Source organism: Haliaeetus albicilla, chromosome 17, assembly GCF_947461875.1.
Source record: "Haliaeetus albicilla chromosome 17, bHalAlb1.1, whole genome shotgun sequence".
In the NCBI taxonomy this organism is placed as follows: domain Eukaryota; kingdom Metazoa; phylum Chordata; class Aves; order Accipitriformes; family Accipitridae; genus Haliaeetus; species Haliaeetus albicilla.
In genome coordinates, this window is record NC_091499.1 from 27,770,503 (window position 1) to 27,792,994 (window position 22,492).

Below are 22,492 nucleotides of genomic sequence, written 5' to 3' on the forward strand. Positions count from 1 at the left end.
ACAAACATTTACCTGTATGCACTGCCAACGCTGTCTTTGGGTAACTTGGAGAGTAATAAATAAGCTGAGTAAATAATACCAACAGACCGGTAATGGATACACCATCTATTTAAAAAAGAAAAAAAAAAAAAAAAAAAAAAAGGAAGTACTCTGCAAATTGAAGTGCAACTTTAATTTCACAAATAAAATGGATTTTGTAAATATACGTAAACAATGCTTTGCTTTATTGAGGAAAACAACATATGTACAACTCAAAGCAAAGGAGATGCATGTCCCTGGGACTCTACCAAGGTATTTCACAATCAACTTAAAAGGCTTGATCTTGCTCCCAGTTTAGCCATTTGCAATTTTACCATGTCTTCCACTGAAACAAATGGCCGCCAAAGTTTGAGAATGCCAAATATACACGGCTGTAGGAAAAAGCATTACCTTGCTATTAGATTAAGTGAAACAACTGGAAAAGAGACAACTCTTCCTCAGGCCTGAAACAAAAACAACAAACATGTAGCTAAATGCAGGTTGGGAACTATTGCTCCAAGTTTAATGTAATTAAGTTAATAAATCAGACAATTTGTGAGGAAAGGGTTGCTATCTATGAAGCTGAGAAGGAGACTATTAAGAAGACAGATGGTGTTATTGTTACTTTTGTAGGGGAGAGAGAAAAGCAACCATCACCAATGGATCACTCCTTGAATGGTGTTATACAGATAATCCATAAATGACAAAAGCACTCGATTAGTAGATGTTTCTTCCTCACAACTGTTCTACATTGGATCTATTAAGTCCTGATCCTCAAACCAGAGGGACAAAATACCTTCAAAAGACAAGTCTCAGAATTAGTATCCAGTAATGTTTTGAATTCTACACTGAATTAATAGAGATACTAATGTAATGGAACACTACAATTGTTCTCACACACCTGCATTTGCCAACCTGCACAACATATCACCATATGCAGATTTCTCTGGATGTCCAAGGGCTTTTCCATCTCATATATTGTATCCTTATTAATACCTCTGTGCCACAGGTATCGACCTTTTCCTGTACCATTGTTTTACCTTAATTATATTAATAGGTTAAACTCAGAGCAATTGTCTTCAATTTGCAATTAGCTTGAAATACTGATTTTGTTTCACACTTGACAGTTTTGGTCCCTGGACGTGTCTCTCTTCCAGCCAATTTTATCAATCGGTTTGACAAAAGGTATTACTCATACCTAGAAAGACTGAATCACTTACACACTGATCCAACTCTTCTTCAACATGAAATTAATATAGTAAATGTAAGGATAAAAGCAATTTATTCAACCACATCCATCAAAGATTAAAAAACTGTTGATGCTCAAAATTACCTATACCATCTTTTAAGAAAGGTTTCCAAGCACAAAATCGCTGAACAGAGTATTGTCCTATAATGTCCACAATATTGCAGAGGAAACATGTATCAAGTATGGACAAAGTGTTGCTCAACAGGTTCCATTTTCATCAGCCCTCCTCTTACCTTTTTTATTTTTCAGCTGTACTGGAAAGAGATTTCGGCCTTGCTTATAGATCAACAATCTTCCTAGAAGGCATAGTGAATGAACAAAACAGACGTACTGCAATTCTGGTCCAGTGTAAGAAAAGTTCTGGTTATCACCTTTAACAACAAAACAAAAAAAATCAGAACTTGACTCTCTTAGTTTACTTCACAGTATCTAGCTAATACCTGAAACGTACACAGATCATTTTGCTTATAAAGACAGACAGTTTAAGTAATTAACCACTGCTATTAGTGTTCTCTCAAAAGATGGATATACAATATTTTGGGAAGAAAAAGAACAGATAGAACATCTTCCTCTTGAGGTAGCATGCTCAAAGACCTAGAGAATGTGGATGTATGTGCATATAATGCAAGACATGCAAAGATACTCACTACAATGCTGCTGGGAGAAATCATTGACTCTGGAATTTTTATTAACTGCTGCCTTGCAAAATTCAAAATAATCAAGACATTGCTGGACAGCTGCATTAATCTGTGGAAAAAAAAGCACAAAATAATAAAATACCTGGTATTTTACAATTTAAGTCATTCTCCCTTGTATCCAAGGACTGTCCTTTAACACAAGAACCTAAATATCCACTTCACTGCAATTACCTCATGTTTCAGTGCTTTAGATAGGCTAACCAACAGAAGGCCAAATTTTACAGGGCTATTAAAACACACTGCCACTATTATTACATTATAACACTACCAGGTCTATAAGCATTAAGACAATCTATAAAAGAGAGTACAGAAAACATGCAAGTATTTTGAGAAGTTAATAGCAATCTGTGATTGCCATATTGTTATAACCATGGAAGATTTTCATCTTCCACACATGAAAAACTTTGACTTGAATACACTTGACTTGAATAAACTGTAAGTTTGGTTGTTGGGTGCTGTCAGTGCTTTTAATTTCTTTGCAGAAGAGTTGTATCATTATCATCTAATCAATGTATATAAAAGTTTAAAAATTATCAGCATGGATTTAGAAATTAATCACAAATACAGTACATAAACAAAGTACATTTAGATGTAGATACATTTATTACAGTTTGGAGGTGCTACGACTTATTCACAAGTGTAAGTAAAATATACAGACATACCCAATAAAAACAAATACTTAATTGAATGTTTACTTTATGCTTATAAGTTAGATTAGACTACCCTGCTCACGGACTTCCTATTATAAACTTTTTGTTGCATGGAACATGCTTTATTCCATGCTCTCTTCTATGCATACAGATAAACAAGACAAACGTCTTTTATAGCTGTCTGTATCCTTGTCTCCCATCTCAAGGTTTTATCAGTTACATATCTTTTACATTATATTCCATTTGTATTACAAGATTTTACAAAACATAGCCAAAGTCCTGTCTATATCAGTGGATCTCACATCTATATTGGTCTTACTGAAAACAATGAAACTTCCACCCCAGTGAAGAGATCTGCCCACCCAGAATATGTGATAGGATTAACGTCTACATCACTGAAGATGTTTTCCTAGTTTGATTTATTTTGCTGACATTTTGAATCCTTAATGCTTCATATCCTAACTTAAAGAACACAATGGTGGTTTTTTAATCTCTTTCCACCAAAAATCCAAATTCAGCATAGAATTTTTGTGATATTTTTTCATGCACCATTTGCTATTTTTATACATTGTCAGAAATAATTCTAAATATGAATGCAACATAAGGAATTAATAAATAATAATCCTAATTAAACACCTTCTACAAAACATCCAAATTTCCCCTTACTCAGAGCTGTCACATACCCTTCTTTGCACTTAACAATGATTCATTTAAGCAAAGAGAAAGTTAAAAAAAAAAAATTAAAATCAATAAGGTTCATCTAGCTAAACAACATGGAACAGCTCTGACAAAAGGGGAAAAGGAAAAAAAAAAAATGCTCAAACCACAATGTGCAAAGCAAGAACAAGTTCCAAGTAAATTTGCCTTGGGTATACTTACCAAAGATTTATACTTCTTTTCCAAAAGCCTAAATACCACTGCTCTGCTGTAATACGCATGCTAAAATGACAAAGAAGACCTAATGTCAACTTCAAACATGTAAGTTTTATTTTCTAATTAAGAAGTAGAAATCATCTCTGATTCTGTTCTATTAGGGATCCTGTGCACAGTATATATTCAATGTATTGAACTCCAGCTTGTATAAACCAGTATTAAACTCAATGGAGCCTTTTTTTTGCACTACATCTAAGATGACAAAAAAAACTAAGTCATTCGAAAAATGTGTAGCAGAACATGCAATAAACAGAAAAATAACTACACTGAAATGTAAGACTATGTGTTCTGACATTGCCATGTAAATCCCAAATTATAAGTTTATATACGGTAGGCTGCAAAAGGCTCTAACGTCCGCTGGCGGTTCGCAAGTCGGGTGCAGCATATCATATATGTAACTGCACTTTCACGCTCATCACTTCTTCCAGAAAAATATTTCTATCTTTTGATAGCTGTCAGTCAATTATGACAAAGGGACTGAAGTACCAAAGCGCAGTAAGTTCTCAGAAATTTTATGAAAACTAGTGACTGAATAGAAATGGAGGGAGAGAGTAGGGCTAAAGGGCAAAGGACATAAATGAGTAAAAAAAAAAAACAACCCCAGACTTCCTTAATGACAGTGCTCATTATAGGTTGTTATCAGGTCACAATAGGTCTGTGATAACAACAGTCATAAATCAAACTTTTCAAAATATATGTTAGACATGAACAAGTTACGGGGTTGTTGGGTTGGGATTTTTTTTGCGTACCGTCCACTTTTTAAACCATACTGCTTTGATATCTAGCAGAGCCAAGAAGTAGACTGGACTCAGAAAATCTGGAGAGGCAGGATGATTAGGCTCGTGTTTTACTGACAAAAGTGACAATGTACTCTCCACTACTTCTTCCATGTACCTTATGACACAAATAGGAAAAAATGAACAGAAAACAAAAATCACTTAAATCTTTCCACCAGTAATACTCAGGAACAAATTTCTGGTAAAACCTCATTGTTCAGAGAAATCACAAATATCAACATTATCTTTAACTTAATCTTGTTAGGACATTAATTCTTTGTATTATGATGAATAAAATTAATAACATACATGTGTATTCTGCTACATGATAACATATTTTACTACACTTGTTACTTCATAATACATCCAAATTATTTTTGTTAAAAAGCACTTCAAAAGCTAAGTAAGCAGCTTAATATGACCCATGACTACTTCTATGCAACTTGCCTATTCCACTTTTCCCACCCTCTATTCATATTTCCCCCCCTTATCACTGACCTGTCATCTGTGCATCCTGTAATCAAACTTCTGCTAAAATTATATGCATCTATATGTTGAAAATCATTAAATTAAGAAACAGTGACAGGTTTTTTAAGGTGACATACTTTTCTGGATGACGTATCCAGGAAGATGGAGCTTCCTTTTGGTACTCATTTAAAAGGCGGACCTGAAAACATAATTATTAAAATTATAAAATAAAGAATGCATGATCTTTCAGTAATGACAAAAAAGGTATGGAAAGTTCATTTATACCTTTTTAAGTAAACGATTTATGTCTGTGTTAGATACATCCAGACCAGCTGAAATACGAAGAGAATATTCTCCAGAAAGAAAGTACAACTCCAAGTGTCTTGCTAAAAAAGAAGGAAAAAAGACCAACCTCACCTCCATGACAACAGTGGCTGTATTATACAGCTTCATTACAAAAGTTAACTGATTTTCAGGAAGTACATGGCTCATGAAGCCTTAAATGTAATTAAAGGCACGTACCTAAACTTGTATAGACTTCTCTTGTCATATTAAATGGAGAAGAAGAAAATGTTTTTGCATAGAACCTAAGAATTTTCTCCTAAGAGAGAAAAAGTAAGCAATGTATGAAACAGTCACGTAACTGTGCATTTTTATTGCAAAATAATCAATATGTAGTGGCATTATTCTTAACATTACATATTGCTGAGATATCTCTAAAGATGTGAAGCATATTTTATAAAAATATACAGTTTGGGACCACAGAAACCTACAGTCCAAAGGAAATTTTACTCAAACACTTCAAATGACAGCACTAATGCAAAGCCTTACTGAGATACAAAGAAGCAGATCAGGGCATATTGTTGTACTTTGCCATTAACATTAATGTTTTCATGTTATTAAATGTACTGATGACTTGTAAATAGCACTGTTTCAAAAAAAATTGTAGACCTTCTAAGCTGAAAGAGAAATACAAGACAGCAGCTAGGGCAACTTTTATATGTATTTGATAATCACTTTAAAATTCAAAGAAAAAGAAAAAAAGGTTTAATTGGCATAATAAATAATCTAAACGCAGTTTAAGCAGCTGCCATTTTTTTTCTTCTTCAGTGCCTGTGTAATATTACTATGTATCATCTTCTCATGATCATGGAGGATATACCTGACTTATATCGGAAATATTAACATGACATATTTTACAGAAGAGTTTTGTCAATTTTTTTATATATGTTTGCTGAAAGACATTCTAACCTTTTCATTCCCATTAAAAGATATGTAAATGAATACTCCAGTATCTAAAAATCCTATTGAAATCCTGTTGTAATCCTTTAAATCAAGACCTACTGGAATCATATAGTTCTTTTACTTCAGAAAGAGTATCTGATATATACACAAATAATAAAATGTCTTGGGACCCTGCTGGACCACTCATAATACATATGTAACTTCTTATTCCTCTTCAGTACTCTCTAGTAAGGCTACACATCTGATAACTAAATACAGAACATTAGCTTACACTGAATGTTGCATCAGGATCTGACAGAGACATCGTTAGATGCTTACGCAGATTTGGCCAACTCTCAGAGTTCAGTATATCAGAGGGAGGAGCAAAGCACAGTGTCCGCAATGCTTCCTGGCGAACCTGAAGTGGTCAAAAAGATAAACACCACAAATGTGTTCACAGCAACCTCTCAAATATGTAATTCACAATATAATTTGGAGGAAGGAAGGAACAGGACCTGGGTGCAGAACAGATAAGGAATTCCAGAATACTTACCTTCTGCTATATTTTGTATGGTAATTTAGACCAAACACTACATCACTACATATTTGAAGAAGCGACAAACCATTTTATATAGGTTTTCAATAAAGAATGCAAGGATTATGTTCTACTTTCTGCTTGTAATCAAATATTTTGTTACCACGGAATACAGGAAACTATCATCAAATACTACAAATGTGCCTAGCAGCTCTATAAAATGTCAGTAAAGGAAAATGGAAACAGAGTTACCAGACACTATGTTTTACTGCTGAATTTTCATCAGCATTATAATGTAAATTTCAAATAACTTTTTTTTTGTTCTATTCGTAGACAACTGTAATCTCTAGTAATTTATTTCATATTACTGAAACAAACTGTAGGAAATTTTAACTATATTTAAGAGCATCAGACTTTTTACTTGGTTTCCTAATAAAACTCAAGTCACAATGTTCATACCAGTTCCCACCTACTGTGCCTTTTTCAACTGCCAGACAATCCCAAACAAATCTTACTGAGACAGCACTCTCAAAATGATGCTTCTCCAAGCTTCAAAAATATCAGCAGCTGGTGCTGATTGGTGGTTAGAGACCCAAATTAGTACTGCCACTGACAGGAAGGCAAACCTAACTTGGACTTTATATATTCCATCTGGCAGCAGCTTGTTGGCAAATCAGCAGGCATCTCTCTCTTCTGATAGGGGTAACGCAAAGGACAACATAGAAGTTACCAAGAAGGGCAAGGGGCACGTATACAGGAAGATAAGCTTCAATAACTTTACTTCTCACAGAACAACTTTTTTTCAAACTAAAAATGCCCATCTATAGCACATAAACTCCTAAGGAAAAAAAAAAAAAAAGATACTTGCTGAAACACAAAAGATATTTGCTGCAACACTAGTTTTTGAACCAGATGGTTATGAACAATGAAATACTGCACTGCAGAGCAGTTGCTGCACTGAAGCCAAGATACATGAACCAACAAAGACAAGATTCCACCCAGGTACATATGAACTCTTATGTACATACAGTCTGTTTTCCAATATACCATAAACATTCACCTGTATTAACATTTTTTTTCTTCTTTTAAACTTACTTCCTTAGGCTGAACAGGGTCAAGCCTTTCTGCAAGCAGCTGCAATTGTTCTTGACTCATGAATGCGTAACTCTGTAATACACATTATAAAACGATCATTAGTATATTTTATTAAACTGAACAGCAAAAGATTAAAATCATCAGTCTTTCTGATATCTAATTTACTTTTAATAATTAGGACTTCAACATTTACACTAATTTAACATTAAAGTCAACATTCTAAATGTTTTCTGCCATTTGCCCAAAGCTAAATTTACAGCAACAAAATTACTGTTACATATTTTACTTTGCTTTACTTAAGTTTCCTGTATCTTCATAAAATCCCTTATAATAGTTCATTCAGTAAATAATATAGCATAGTGCAGCTGCCTGGAAATGAACTGCACATACTTGGCTCCTAAAGTAAAATCACAGAAAGTTAGATTAGCTTTTACCATTATTTTATCTTTTTCTATGCAGTACTTGCATAGGTACTTTAGAGCACATGGGCATCATATTAATGTCATCTAGGATATGCTGTCTAAAGATTAGATAGCTAGTATAAGCTTAGTACTTCAGAGTGAAAGACAGGTAATTAATTCATTTTAGGATATATCAAAGATAGGAAGGATGAATCTTTTTTTAGGGCTGTTCTCAATCTCCACTGACAGAAACTTCACAATTTTGCAGTACCATGCTTATTTCATAACACAGAGAGAAAACACATTGTACTTGGTTGAATGAGGAGTCACTGTCAGAACAGTTGTCTGTATAATAGCCACTCTGACGTTCGTTCTTTGTTTTACCATCCAGCTCCTTACTACGCATCCGATCTTCTTCAAACTTGTTAATCAAAGATTCTACCACAACCATCATGACATTCTTCAAGGCATGCATCATTTCTCTGTATCTGAGAAGTAAAAATGATTTTAATATTAAAGAGCATCAAAATCATTAATTAAAAAAAAAAATCATTAAATCATGAGTAACTGAATATGGCATAATGCTACTTAGACACAAACTCACTGAATTTACAGAAATGTATGAAAAAAGAAATGCAAATCCAAAATGAGCAACAAAATATGTATGTATCTTAAATGTTTCAGATAACTATATTTTGAAATTATAATAAAATTCCTTTTTGCCCTTCTAAAAGCATTCAATAAAATAACTAACATAATCCTGTTCTGGTAGGTTCTTAAGAATGAACAATGTGAATCCACCAAAAGGGAGAATCTGTCCCTGAGAAAACAGGCCAGTTCCCATCCTTGTTACTGTTTACGTTTCTTCAAGTTCAACATCCAATTTTTCTTCTGCTATAAGCCTCAAGCAGAACCAATAAAAGAGAACACATTATCCTGATTCAAGATCTTGAGTACAGGTCATGCACACAAAACAATTTTGTTTCAACAAAACCAAAACCAGGGTTTTTCTAAGTTACATAAATTGAATAATAATATCCACAAGGAAACAATTCAAAATAAAAGCTGCTTCAGAAAAACCTCCTATTGTAAAATGTTGATATTTTATTTCCAATTATTTTTTACTTTAAGGCTATTACTTATTTTACAGTCACCAAAGATATAAATTACCATATTGTGTATCCTCCTACCTCTCAAATTAAAAATATAAGATACAGACGTATTTAGTTCATTGGAGCTTCTTCTACCAACCATAACGAGCACAAGAACCCTAAGGTCCTGATCCTCAAAACAAAAAGACACAAAGAGCATAACATGAAAAACAGTCATCCTAACATCTATTTTCTAGGTGAAAATAAAAGCCAAGCGTAGATGATTAAGAACTGCTTTCTAACATAAATGACTGTACTATGAAAATACAGAATGTATCACTAAGGAGTTAAATTCCTTAACACATTTTTCTCCATAAATACTTTTAAGCATCCTACCTACCACAGAAAATGAGTAATTGTAATGAACAAAACTAGAACTTTGAATGATCCTGAAATGGTATCAAGACCACCACAGTGAGACCCAATAATGCTCCATCAGAGTTCAGAATGCTTGCAGACGGGTGACAAGAAAAGGACCCTATAAAAGCATGGTTCATAAAACATATTTCTGTGTACTTCTAGATAAGAAACCTTCTGAAAACGAACAGAAAATAAAATCTCCTAGAACAGAAACATACACTATTTTTTAATTCCTTTCTTACTGAGGACACATAGGAAACAATAGGTATCACAATAAAATCCTAGTTCCACTAAAAAGAGAGATGGAGGTGAAGTTAAGATTGTGTAAAAAAATGAGTGAGAAAAATAGTTTGGCTGAAGTAGTGTACAAAATCATTTTAGTGGCTAAAATATATGAGATTCAAAAATTGCCTTTTTTGTTTTCTTCCTCTGCAACACAAAAATGACCACCGATGCTAAAATAGTGGAGGGTCGGTTGGTTGTTTTTCATTTTTCAACATTCACCATTTCAGGTGCTCAATTTAATTTCATTGTTTATACATTGTAATGGTTCGACCTAAGTAAAGCTCTCATCATGACTCTCTGTGACAATTAAAGAGGCAAGGACCCGATTCACTGTGATGACAAAAGTATACTGTCTATTTTAATTAAAGAAACAATACTTTTAAAACTGCTTTAAGCATTATGATGTAGCTAGATTTTGTACAGGAATTCCAAAAACAATGTGATGCATAGACTAAACTTTTGAAGTTTTATGTATTTTCTAGAAAAAACAGCTGTATATACTAAAATTCATTTTATAAGTACTACTAACTACTGCTTTAAAGAATCATGGCTATTATCTGCCTATGCAAATTTGAAATCCAAAGCACGAAAATTCAGTAAGAGAGCTACCAGCCTCTGTATTCCAAGGAAAAGTTATTTTAATGGCCATAGGAAGGTGAATAGAGTTAGTAGGGAAGAGATGACTAAGAAAAGAATTTTACTGGTAGTCACAGAGGTTTTTCTATTTAAGGCTTCTTTACTAAATACAATGTTCAAAACCAATTAATCTCGTCCACAGACCCTATAATATGCTGATATGTGTTTTTGCACACCTACTGATTTCTGGCCATCTGACAGTCTGAGTCAAAAAGATCTTCGATAATTATACACAGTTGGTTCACATACCAATTCTACAGACAGCACTGTGGAAGTATCTTTGCATGTATACTAAAATACAAAGCAAGATAGCTCAAACTTCAATTTTTAAACTACTCAATGAAAGCAGATCTGACTAAACATACTACTCTCACAGGACACCTGGTTAGATCCCAAAGAAGCAATCTTAAAAAACAAAAACCACACACTTATTTCTTTATTTAGAAAACAACATTGTCATGCAGACTCTCCATTTACATCTAAGGAAATTATCAAACTTTAATACCTGAAAAAAAAAATTTTTCCTTTAGGCCAACTTCCACATCACAACTGAATTTGATTTGCAGCTAGTGAATAGCATGAAGTAGTGATTCTTCTCTCAAATCTTACCCCTGCCCAACTCCAGACCTAGATACCTCAAGAACTTCATACATTTGCTACCTATCTTTTTACGCAGTGGTTCATAATCTTAATTCCAGAGTGAGATGAAGCATGAGAAACTGCAATGTAGGGTGGGAATATCTGAATTGCCTAGCACTGATTTTTGAAAGTAAAGAATCACTTTTGTTACCCATCGGTTCAGAATTTGTTTTTTCAAGACAAGTTCCGGAAAGGAGAAAGGAAGGCAAAGACCTAGAAGAAACAAAAATGTGAATTACATTTATATACTCACTCTTTTGATTCACGGGTCTTCTTAGTAACGTGTTGGACAAGCGTGTCATAGCCAGATACTTCACCCTGATTCTGAGCAGAAGTACATTTTTCTGTTTCTTCTTCAATCACAGATCCCACAGTATTATTTATATATTGTCTAAGGTATTTCACAAACTCATAGCTGCAACAAATATACAAAATTTAAATGTAACAAATTTCCTTGAGCTCACCATCAGATATTTTCAACTTTATATCAACATTCGCTACCTGCAACAGCAGACCTGTTACTTTAAGGTAAGGGTTTATGACTTGCAGAAAAATAAACTTCAATGGTGTAAAAAAACACAATAAAGTTTGATTTTCTTCAATATGGTCATTATCAGCCTATTCCAGGAAGAAACAATAACAAATACTTTCTAATTTCTTTTTGTGCTTCTTCTAAATGTAAAAACCTACTCAGACAAAAGTTTAAGGTTTTGTAGACAAAAATCATAGCATATCAAGAAAACTCAAATTTAAAATTCCAAAAGAAACATTACTTGGAGCATTCTGAACATAGAACTGTCTTATGGTGGATCTATCTGGTATTATTATTTACGCAGTATACAGGCAAACTGAGAAGAAACACAGAAAACACAATTTATAAATTCTAGCATATAAGCATGTCTAAGGCTTATGAAAGTCTGTGTGTCAGGACAGTATGAGGAAGATCTCAGTCAAACCGACAAACTAGCTGTCTGTGATTACATGTACGTGTTAAAGATAAGGAAATCAGCACTTTACGCTCTTATTATTAGATACTCACAGAAACTTGTTTAAACAAAAGAATAATCAGAGGGCGATTTCCAAATGAAACACTCACTGGTCCTTTCTGTATTAGCTATAGAAATTGCTAAAAAGTAGTGCTCAGAATATATAAACTTTTTTTTTTGTTAGTCTTCTGATTTGTATAAAGGACAAGGCAAACAAACACAGAAAAAAGTTATCATACATAAACAGTAGAGTATCATTATATTTTCATTATATCAAATGCAGATGTGCAACTACTTTCTGTTAATTTGGATAAATACAGAGTGAGAAAAATTCAAATAAAAAAGTCAGTTCACCATGTAGGTACAGAGTCCAAAGCTATAAAATGCAAATGTAAATGTAAATAAAAGCAGCTGTTACAACAGGCAGCAGCTTTTGCCTTTCTTGGGTATTAAAAAAAAAGAAAAAATATCAGACTACATTCAAGATACATAAAAAGAAAAAAAAAGCACAGAAAATTGTGTCTTGTATCATACATACTTCCTCACTGCTAGATTGCCTACCTCAAGTTCCATCAGATAAAAAGTTCTGCTCTTTTTTTTTTTCCTGTCATTTACCACTTATTTCCATTCCTACATCACTTTTGTTCTCAATGAAAGTAACAGAAATACATCTCAAGAAAGATGCAAACATATCTATTTGCATTTTCATTTGTCTTCAAGGCTGGTGTTTTACTTCTGCAATAATGAAATTGCACATGACTCTCCACTGAATGAAAGCTTTCATAAAACTTTCTCCCATTTGTTTTATGACAGTAACATTTCCAGGATATACGTTTTTGCAGTGACTGCGTTGCTCTGAAATACACAGCAATCACATCATTATTCATGCCACTAAGTTTATGCCTGCTTGATGTCCTAGCCTTGATCTTCTGCATCATTCTTCCACCTTAAAAATGTTTTGTAACAAATAAGTGTTTCAGCAACGACAGAACTACTACTTCACATGCAGAATCAAGTCAGACTGATCTGGTTGAGCTTACAAAGGAAGCACGGGGAGGGGGGTGGAGGGGAAGTGTTAAAAAAAACTCTAGGACTTTAAGGAAAAAAACAACAGAAAACACACTACTTCTATAGTTAAAAATCCTTATTTCTACTACTGCACATAAATTTTGAACTTGATTCAATTTTCCTTTTTATTAGCTTTTTGAGGATCCTGTGTTTCTGTCTTTTCTATGTCAAAGTGGGAACACAGGATAAAAGTAAGGCATCAAAATCTGATACAATTACTGAGGCAAAACAACCATGAGGCAGAAACAGTGCTGATCAAAATACTGAGCTTAAGTAGCATGTTGGACAATCCAAAAGCACACACTACTAATAAAGGAGCTTGCAGTCTGGATGGATGGGGTAATGGTCAAGGAGAAAGTTTCTTAATGGTCTCACTAATAAATGGCCATATGACCTCCCTGACCTTCCATGAAAACCAACCTATACTGCTGTGGGTCATGAACAAGACTGGAATACCTCCAGAAATATTCCAGCACCAGAGAGTAATGCCCACACTCTGCATTCAAAGCACACTTGATTTTCCATTAAATGTAAGTTAAAACGTCTCATGAAATAAAAGTATCTTTAGGATCACCAATTTTTTAACACACCAGAAAGAGTAACGGATGCCATGGTTTCACTGTTCTAAAGGGGAAAGCTATGTATGCATTATTTCCAGCAGCTGTAGAATTTACTCCTTCATCCCGAGTATTCTCCTAATAAGTCCTCAGAAGAAATACTGACAGAAGTAATTTCATAGGGTTTTGGTTGTTTGAGCTTTTTTACTGTAAATATCTTCCTTTAAACAAAAAAGTTTTTCTTTCAAAACTACATGTAATTTTCAACTTTGATATGTTTATAACAAATTTTTTTACACTCCTACTTGTCACCTGGTAACACGATGCTCAAAATTCGCAAGACTACCAACAAAAGTGTTATCTGATACAATTTGTAATACAAATTAAACTTGAGCTAAAATACATTTTGAAGGATTTAGCATCTTCAGAAGACACAAGAACATTAAAGTTTTAAAATCACAGTGAAATTTTAGATAAACCCTAGTTCTATTTCACTTATTTACTTTTACCTAACTTCTACCACTGACAAAGCAATGCTAAAAACCAGACAAATTTAAGAGAATGTAGATAGTGCCACTTCTGAAAAAACTGGCAGGGAACCAGCTTTATCAGAAGTCAGGTCACAGAACTCTGGTCCTTATTAAAACGTCTTCAGGGTTATTTCAGCTTGATACTCTCTTGACTTGTCATAAATGCATACTAAAAATCTCCCTATGTAGTAAAAAAACAAGTTAGAATACCATGGAAGGGAAAGGAGCGTGGGCTCCAGAAATGTAGATCGCATGTAAGTGAGGTCACACTGTCAAGTCTGATTTAACAGAAGTGTGATGGGGATGCTTTATTCCGCTTTATTCAAAACATAAATTAAAAGAATGACTACCTGTCAAGATACACAAGGGTTCAGTAATATAAGCCAGATAGATGAAATATGGAAGCCAAGTAGCCTTCTGAAAATTTACCTTATTGTGAAAAACAAAATTATATTGTCTGGCAGGTGTCAAAAATATTGCCTGACAGCCTTCAGTGAGAATTTCTTCTAGCTTCTGTTCGCATGTGCATTTAGTACATTACACATACACATGCATCTGAGCTGGCTAAGGTAGGTAGTTTTTTTAAGTTCCTCTCTCACAAACAGCTCATCAATTACTATTACAGTAAAAATATATTACCAAGAATGAAAAAAAAAAAAAAAAGAAAAAGCTGAGAAAAATGGCAAAATTAATTTTATTCCCTAAATTAGCATCTTTTGAGAGTTGATTAGTGACAGGAATATCTATACATATAAATGCATACACATTCACACAGCAATATAAATTGTAAACATTTACCAGGAATAATATAGTAACACATTTCACCTCCTTTAAAGTATTAAAAATAGCAAAAATATTTTTACTTGTGAAAATTCTCATCTGTTTCCTCCAAATGCAAGAGAATCTCTTCTGCACATTCTACTGATGGGGCTCCAGTGATTTTTTCCTTCACACTCTGCAGCAACTGCCTAAGCATAGACTGTAACAGAGCTTCATCTTCATTTGTAAAGTGAGACATCTGTATAAAGCAAATATAAGAATAACAAGCTCTCAGTTTGGGGTTTTTTCTACCCTTCAAGATGGTAAGAAAAGCATAAATCCCTTAAATTGCTACTTTTTTCCTGTTATCCACAACATGAGATTTTCTATCAAAAGACATGAGCACAGACAGGAAACATTTGACAGAGCTTATCTTCAGACAAACTGGAAACAAAATAATCAAATCAGTTTTAACAACAGTTATCTTAGTACAATGCTCTTAAATGAGATATTGCATTAAGAAAAGTCTGAGTATTCCTGTTCATAGTCGCTTGAGGACTTGCCCATCAAATAGGCACAAGACTACAGTCTAATTTAAAAAAAGGGGGGGGGGGGGTGGGTACAGCTGTAATGACTGTTATCTTGATGGGAAACCTCTACAAGTCTCTCAGCTGGTCCTCATTCACTATTACTAGGCAGTTCTGACATTTGGATCCCTCTACCCAGAGCTGTTGCTGTGCTGGTGATGGAAGGTGCTGGCAGCTTTTGCAAGGGCCAGGTGGAATTATCAGAACCATTTAATTTCCCTATGGTAATCACCTGCAGTGACCTGACAAAGTCCTGTCAATTTAACCCTACAGCTACTGGGAAAAACTGGGAGAAGCAGCAGCAGTGAGAAACTGGAAACATCTGTCAAGTCCAGAAGACAGCATCTTATCACTTTTATTTTCAAGGGTTGCAAAGAAACCCAAAAGCTCCATTTCTATCTTGATTAATTAATTAACCTAAATTCACGGCTTAAAGTTCTTTATATGCCAAGGAATATTTCCAACCCCCAGTGGCAGTTCTACCTCATATATTTCTAGTCTATTTGAGGAAGAACGATGTAGAGACCTTTGACTTTTTTTTAATTTAAAAAGAAAAAAGTCAATCAATGACTCTATAAGCACCTGTGAATAAAAATACACACACTTGGAAGAGACTATATAATAAATCACTTCTTCAGACTTAAACACTATTAACTAACAAAAAAAAAAAAAAATCGAAGCCATACAGCACCAGCTGGAGGAGTTACCCTTTAGGAGAGGTAACGGTCCCTTGAGTTAGCAGTTCTCTCTGGTAAGGAGCACAGTTGCTGAATGTTTTACTGTGATCAAACATTATTCAGCATTAACTCAATCCTCTTACCAGAAATAGCATTAAAATAAAGTTAAAAACAAAACAACAAGAAAACACACAAAACACTTGTAATAAACTTAACTCCACAATTTGCAGTCCTCTTTCTTATAAATTAGCATCTCAAGATATTTAATCAAAGTCAATGCATTTTTAGGTCCGTATAAACCACTCTCATAAGTCTTACATTTTGACCCTAGCATTGAACAATACCCTAATCCCCTGCAAAAAACTTCACTCAGTATTTTGGTCTGACGAGGCATTTTTAGAAGTGCAAGTATCTGGATACCGGTTGGCAATCAGTGCAAAGCCCCACTCAAACTATTCATAATTGCAAATCATGAGTGTTGCAGTTTCACCTCCAGTTTGCTTTGAAAACTCTTACTTGACTTATGTACTAACAGAGATGGTTATCTTTAATTTGTAAAGGTTTGTGGTTTGTTGTGTTTGGGTTTTGGTGGTGTTTGTTTGGTTTTTTTTTTTCCTCAGCAGGTATATCCCCCATTCAGTTTCTGGGTAAAATTTAAAGGACCATTTTCTCCCTAAAAGACCTCTACCCCAAGCCCACTTTGTGCAGTCTTTTCAAGTACAAATTCATTTTCCCAGCACCATCCCACAACGGCAAATTCTGCCCCAAAACCCAGGGGATGATTCAGAAGCGGCCTGTCGTTGCCAGCACTCATCCTTTCACAAGCCTTTCCCTGAGCAAGGCTTTGCACAGAAAAACCGATAATTTTAGCAACAAACCAAACGGCAGCAGTTACCAGAAATACGAGTAGCGCGAGAACTCCTACCCCTTCTCGATTTGTACCGTCAGTCATTCGACCCCCCTACCAGTTTTTTGGCACTGAACAGATTTCTAGTGGCAACTCGCCTATGAGAGCGGCTTGTCCTTTCAGAAGCGCCAGGCGAAGAGGCTAACGCCCTCACCAGCCCCTTCCCTCACGCTATCGCTAAAAGCGCGGAGGGGCGAGCCCGCCTCAGCACCGCGGCTGCCGCAGCCGCCCTCCCCTTACCCCGCGGGGAGGTCTCCGAGACGTCCCGGCCCCAGCGGCCCACACTCCCGGTCCCGCCCAGCCCCAGGCTCCGGCCGGGCCCCGCGGAAAGCGGCGTTCACCCCGAGCCTTTCCCCCCCGCACCCCGGGCCGGCGGGAATCACCTTGAGGCGGCGGCGGCCGCGCAGTTTCCCCGGGCGGCGGCCCTTAGCAACCGGCGGCGCCCGCCGCCCAGTCTCGCAGGCCTCTTAGCAACATCGCGAGAGGGCCGGCGGGAGGCGGGAAGGCCGGCCCGCCTCAGCCCGCCTCAGCCCGCCTCAGCCCGCCTCAGCCCGCCTCAGCCCGCCTCAGCCCGCCTGTGTTGTCGGCCAAATTACGTAGAGCGAAGGTGCTGAGGAACAGCGCTGACCTAGGAGATTAATCTGCCCTCTCCCCTCTTTTTCAGAGGAAAGCCCACGGCTTGGGTAACTGGGACAAGTTTATCAGTAAGGGGTCGTCGTCCCCCAGCAAAACTCTTAATTAAACATTCAGCTGCTGATAACTCGGCTCTCCCTGTCTCCAGGCTGGTGGTCAGGGCTCGCCCTTGCCCGGCCCGTGGTGGCCCCCAGCTTTCGGTGTGGTGTAGGTTTTTCCCCTGAAATCAAAGGAATTTACATCAGCAAGGGAGCAGGTTGTCTCAATAAATAAAAATGTGAATGGCAAGGTATTTTCCAGTGCTTTTTAACTCTCTGTCCCTTCCTGGGGTGGAGGAAATACTACAAAAAGAGAAAATAGTATTTTTTTCTGTTCAACAAATAAAGGCATAACACAGAACAGTGAAAACATTTAGATTTGAAATCGTTTTCCATTAGCTTAGCTATAACAAGCTGGAAATGAGTTATAATAAACACTCATAATGATGTTTGACAGTGCTTGCATGTAAGGTGACATGAAAAATTGTACATTTTTATCCCTTACTCCTACTTTTTTCTAACGATTTTGGTAATGTCAGTAATGCTAATCTTCCATGACAACATGCTGCTGTCAATGTATCTGTAGCCCCTTCAGGTAATAGAGCTCTACCTAAGTGTGGGGATCCAGTCTCTCACAGTAGAACTACTAGCATGTTGGGTCCCAGCACGTAAAGTGCAGTATTTGTATTGAAAAGTGATGATTCAGGAATTGAAACATAAACCCGTCTTACTGCTCGTTCCTCAGAAAGAAGGTTTTGACCAGTTGCAATGGAGTCTCTGCGGTACTTTTAACGCTGTTCTCTTCAGCGCTTTGAAGCGGCCAGTGCCCTCAGGTACCCACAAAACAAAGACTGGAACAATTGTCTGCTGACTGCTGCTTGCAAAGGATCTTAAGTAAACTCACCAGAGTCCTCAGCTCAGCCACGCACGCTTCATGTCTTCTAAGTGCACTGTCTGGAATGGGCTACAGGTGACAGCAGCTTATTCTTCATCCATGCCAGGGTCTTCTTTCATACGCAACAGAGCATTTTGCTTCTTTTCTGTCCCCATACCAAATGGGAAGTGCTGTGCTGTGTTACAACATTTCTAATTCCTCTATCACTTCACAAGCGCTCATTCAAGTGACAGCACCTCAATTTCATGGCTGGCGTGGAATAAAGAAACAGTATATATAACATTCAGCATTCCTGGTCCTTACTGAAAGAGCCTCCATTTTAGCATGCCTTTCCTATCTTATAAACCACCTTGTAAGACAAATTGCAGTTGTAGTGGCATCACGGAAAGATGTTGTCATGGTACCTGTGGTGTTTCTGAAATCCTTCCATTCCTTTTTACTCTCTTCCACCTTCTGTGTTTCATCCAGCTTCTTTTGCCACACGTTTTGCAGCAATTGGAACCTGGAGCCCTTTCTCCTGAGCCGAGCTGGCAGATCTCAGCTGCCATTTGGCATGATCATTAGCGTGCATCCAGGCAGATACCTTCTGAGGGTGATACTCCAGGGTGAGCAAAACTATTCTGAAGTACATTACGTTTACATGGATGGATGTCAGTCACATGAGAGAGGGTGCAATCACTGTGAAATTGCTCATGCGGATTTCACACTGGTGAAATTCCACTGTCTCTTAGACCAAGGCATCCTTCTCGTTGGCAAAAATATTCCAGATGTTCTCTCCCAGGTGTACAAACAGGAAAACCCCTGGCTCCTAACCCTAGCTCGGGGAGACAGGAGTTACAAACAAGTCTTCTTAGGATTTCAATGTTCATAGAAAGCCACAGTGATGACTTCTATAATTTCAGAAACTTAGAGGAAACAGCAAATGCACCAGTTCTTAGAGTGTGTAGCATATAAGGTACGCAAAGTTTCAAACTGTGAAACATTGTAGGGGTGTGAGTCATTTAAGTATTACAGAGCAGTTTAATTTCCATACCTGATAATTAATAAGAAGATTCTCTCCCCATACCTTGAATATGTCCCAAAATTTGAATTACCAGTTTATTCCAAATTTCTGTAAATTTAAAATATTCTTGCAGTGTCTCCAGTGTGGCAGTTCAGAAAGGAGGAAACTGTGGACAACAAAGAAATCTTCTTTACAGCTAATGGTAGCAGTGGGAACAGCTGGTCATAGTGCTAATGTCATTACACCAGGGACATAATTTCTCTCCCCTCCTCTCTGCTCTGTTCTGCCCTGCCTTTTCTCTTTTCCTTCATTGTAACTGTCCACAAGACCACCCTTTTGTGGATGGCTCACAAAGGCCTACAGAGATTGTGATTTTATGTAGTTGATGCACAGCCGTTAGTGTCTCCAAGAATGTTTAACTAAGACTTTCAGCAACTCAGTAGGACCTTTAATTTAGCAAACTAAAGGGATCGGTTTTTAGTATCTGATAGAATAAGTTACCAAAACCAGTATGTATTGAAATCCCACTCTATGCTTTTCCTTGGCTGATATGGTTTTCAAAGGAGTATATACCAAAGAAGAACTTAAGAGGAGGGCAAACTACACTTGACAAAAAAACAAAACAAAACCAACTTTCTATACTCCATTCCAGGATAACCCCACTTTAGAGTTTCCCAAACTAGCACTAAGAGAGATGTCAGACTAGGAGAAGTGTGAAATCTGGCTCTGGAGATAACACAAGAAGCCTACCCCAGCTTTCTGAGTACCCTGCCATCCCTCTAAGCAGTTCTTGAGCCACCAAACAAAAGATGAAGACACTTCATCAACCCTTTTATGACCACTGTGGCATTTGTTGCCCTCTTGCATCACTATTCATGGGAGTTTCCCAAATTTAGAGGAACAATGAGCATGTTTTGAAACTTCATTAGATCATAATCTAATCATAAATATCAAAAAGGAAACTGCTTAAAATATTACTGCTGATGGGAAAGTCTTTTTAAATAATCTCCAAAGGAAATTTTCTATTTTGGAGACCATCTGTCCTTTCCTCCCTGTGCACTCTGGGGAAATACTAACCCCTTACTAGATGTTTCCGTTAAAACAAACAATAAGGAATTGGTGGGTAAATGGGCATGAGGGTCACAGGCTGGATCACTTCATACTATCAATCAATCAGCTGCACTTGGAAGGCTTGTGTTAAAACACATCCATACAGAATTTACATCGGTTCCATTACAAAAAAACATAAAGTATCATGACTTTAGGCTAAAGTTACATCAGATGAGTTTGTACCTTGCTACTGAGAGCTAAGCCGATATGAGATGCATGTAAGCTCTTATAGGAATCAAAAAATAAAATTGGGTCAGTTTACTTATTTGGTAATTAAACTTCAGTTATGCTGACATTTCATAAAGACTGGAGATCTAACATTGCTATTCCTGATTTCTTTTGTATGAGAAAAAGAAGTGAGAAGCTGGCAGGGGATCGATAGGACTCTCGCATAACATTGTAAAGCACCAACACAGAACCATCCTGCCCAATAACAATCAGGAATGTTATTGATTAAAAATTTAACTTAGTGAATATATAGACACTGATTTTTCCATCTGTATTTTATGACCCAGTTTTCAATAGATACTCTGCATGTGGTTGTAAAAATAACTACTGGAACTGAAGTTCAGTGCGGGTGATAAAATCTACACTGCAATGCTAAGTAACTGCCTCAATGAATTAAAGATAAAATAAGCTTCAATGATAATATAAATATCCAAATGCCAATAAAATGATTTTCTGATCCACAAATCTTTCTTGGTGAAACTTCAAGGAGCTGAGGATATATGTGTCACTGGCTCTGATTGGCCTTAGGCAAATCTCTTAACATTGGACTTAGGTCTTTGTTGGAAATTGAGGATAATAAAATTATCTTTATATGCCATTATGAAAATTAATGTCACAGAAGTACAATATAATAACCAAGTGGCACCATAAATCTTTGATTTATTTGCCATTTCTTTTCTAATTAGTATTTTGGTCTTTTTTTATCATGTGTTTCCTGAAGGTGGCAGCAATATTCAAGAGTTGCATGGATGTCTGACTTTTGAACCTATTGACCTGTGATACAGCATTTCTTTCAATGTAAATTTATTTGTATTTGTGGCTATTTATAATATGCTAAAATCAAACTTTGATGGCATAGATATTGTAGTTGTGGACATATGATGTACAATATCACCACAGAATATGAAGAAAATATGTTGACCTGGGGTGATGGTGATTGCTTACTCTTTCCTCTGGTAAAAATTCAGAAGCTAAAGGAATATTCCTAAAGTATTAAATATTTTTAATTAACGTTTTACTGTTCCTTGTAGTTAAAGTTATCCATTTCATTGGCTTCAGTGAAGTCTGGATCATGTACATTTCTGAAGGGAACTGTCATTTCATTTGTGGGCACTACATTAGCACTTCAAAACACTACAAATATTATCTGTGATCACTGAAGGAAGATTACAGCCTGTCTACAGGGTTCCTTTCAGTTCCATTCCTTCATTTGATCTTAATCATTTATAATCACTGCTGGAGCCACTCAGGCCAACTGTATCTCACACCAGGGTTTTAATTCAAAAAGAATCTTTAACACTTCTCCTTTTGCCTTAGACTCAATACACTTTGCATTACTGTGAAATGGTTTTGCTACTGAGGCGAGGCAATTACATCACCATTAGAAATAGGAAAC

At 36.3% G+C, this 22,492-nt stretch overlaps 1 protein-coding gene across 5 annotated transcripts in view; it reads right to left on the reverse strand.

Moving 5' to 3' along the window:
* Window positions 1-17,730, reverse strand: part of TBC1D32 (TBC1 domain family member 32) — a 90,891-nt gene extending 73,161 nt beyond the window's left edge. The window contains exons 1-14 of one of the 5 annotated variants that reach the window (XM_069805141.1): window positions 17,573-17,721; window positions 15,123-15,277; window positions 11,372-11,533; window positions 8,358-8,535; window positions 7,647-7,718; window positions 6,309-6,434; window positions 5,315-5,393; window positions 5,078-5,178; window positions 4,930-4,991; window positions 4,298-4,442; window positions 3,495-3,554; window positions 1,915-2,014; window positions 1,501-1,638; window positions 13-105 (exon numbers count right to left, since the gene is read on the reverse strand). In XM_069805141.1, coding sequence (XP_069661242.1) covers window positions 13-105; window positions 1,501-1,638; window positions 1,915-2,014; window positions 3,495-3,554; window positions 4,298-4,442; window positions 4,930-4,991; window positions 5,078-5,178; window positions 5,315-5,393; window positions 6,309-6,434; window positions 7,647-7,718; window positions 8,358-8,535; window positions 11,372-11,533; window positions 15,123-15,277 — 1,471 coding nt within the window. In that variant the 5' untranslated portion in view covers window positions 17,573-17,721. Of the gene's footprint in view, window positions 1-12; window positions 106-1,500; window positions 1,639-1,914; window positions 2,015-3,494; window positions 3,555-4,297; window positions 4,443-4,929; window positions 4,992-5,077; window positions 5,179-5,314; window positions 5,394-6,308; window positions 6,435-7,646; window positions 7,719-8,357; window positions 8,536-11,371; window positions 11,534-15,122; window positions 15,278-17,572 lie in introns of those variants that run through there. The other 4 variants (XM_069805140.1, XM_069805139.1, XM_069805144.1 and 1 more) reach the window with 4 other exon arrangements.
* Between the last annotated feature and the right edge of the window lie 4,762 nt (window positions 17,731-22,492).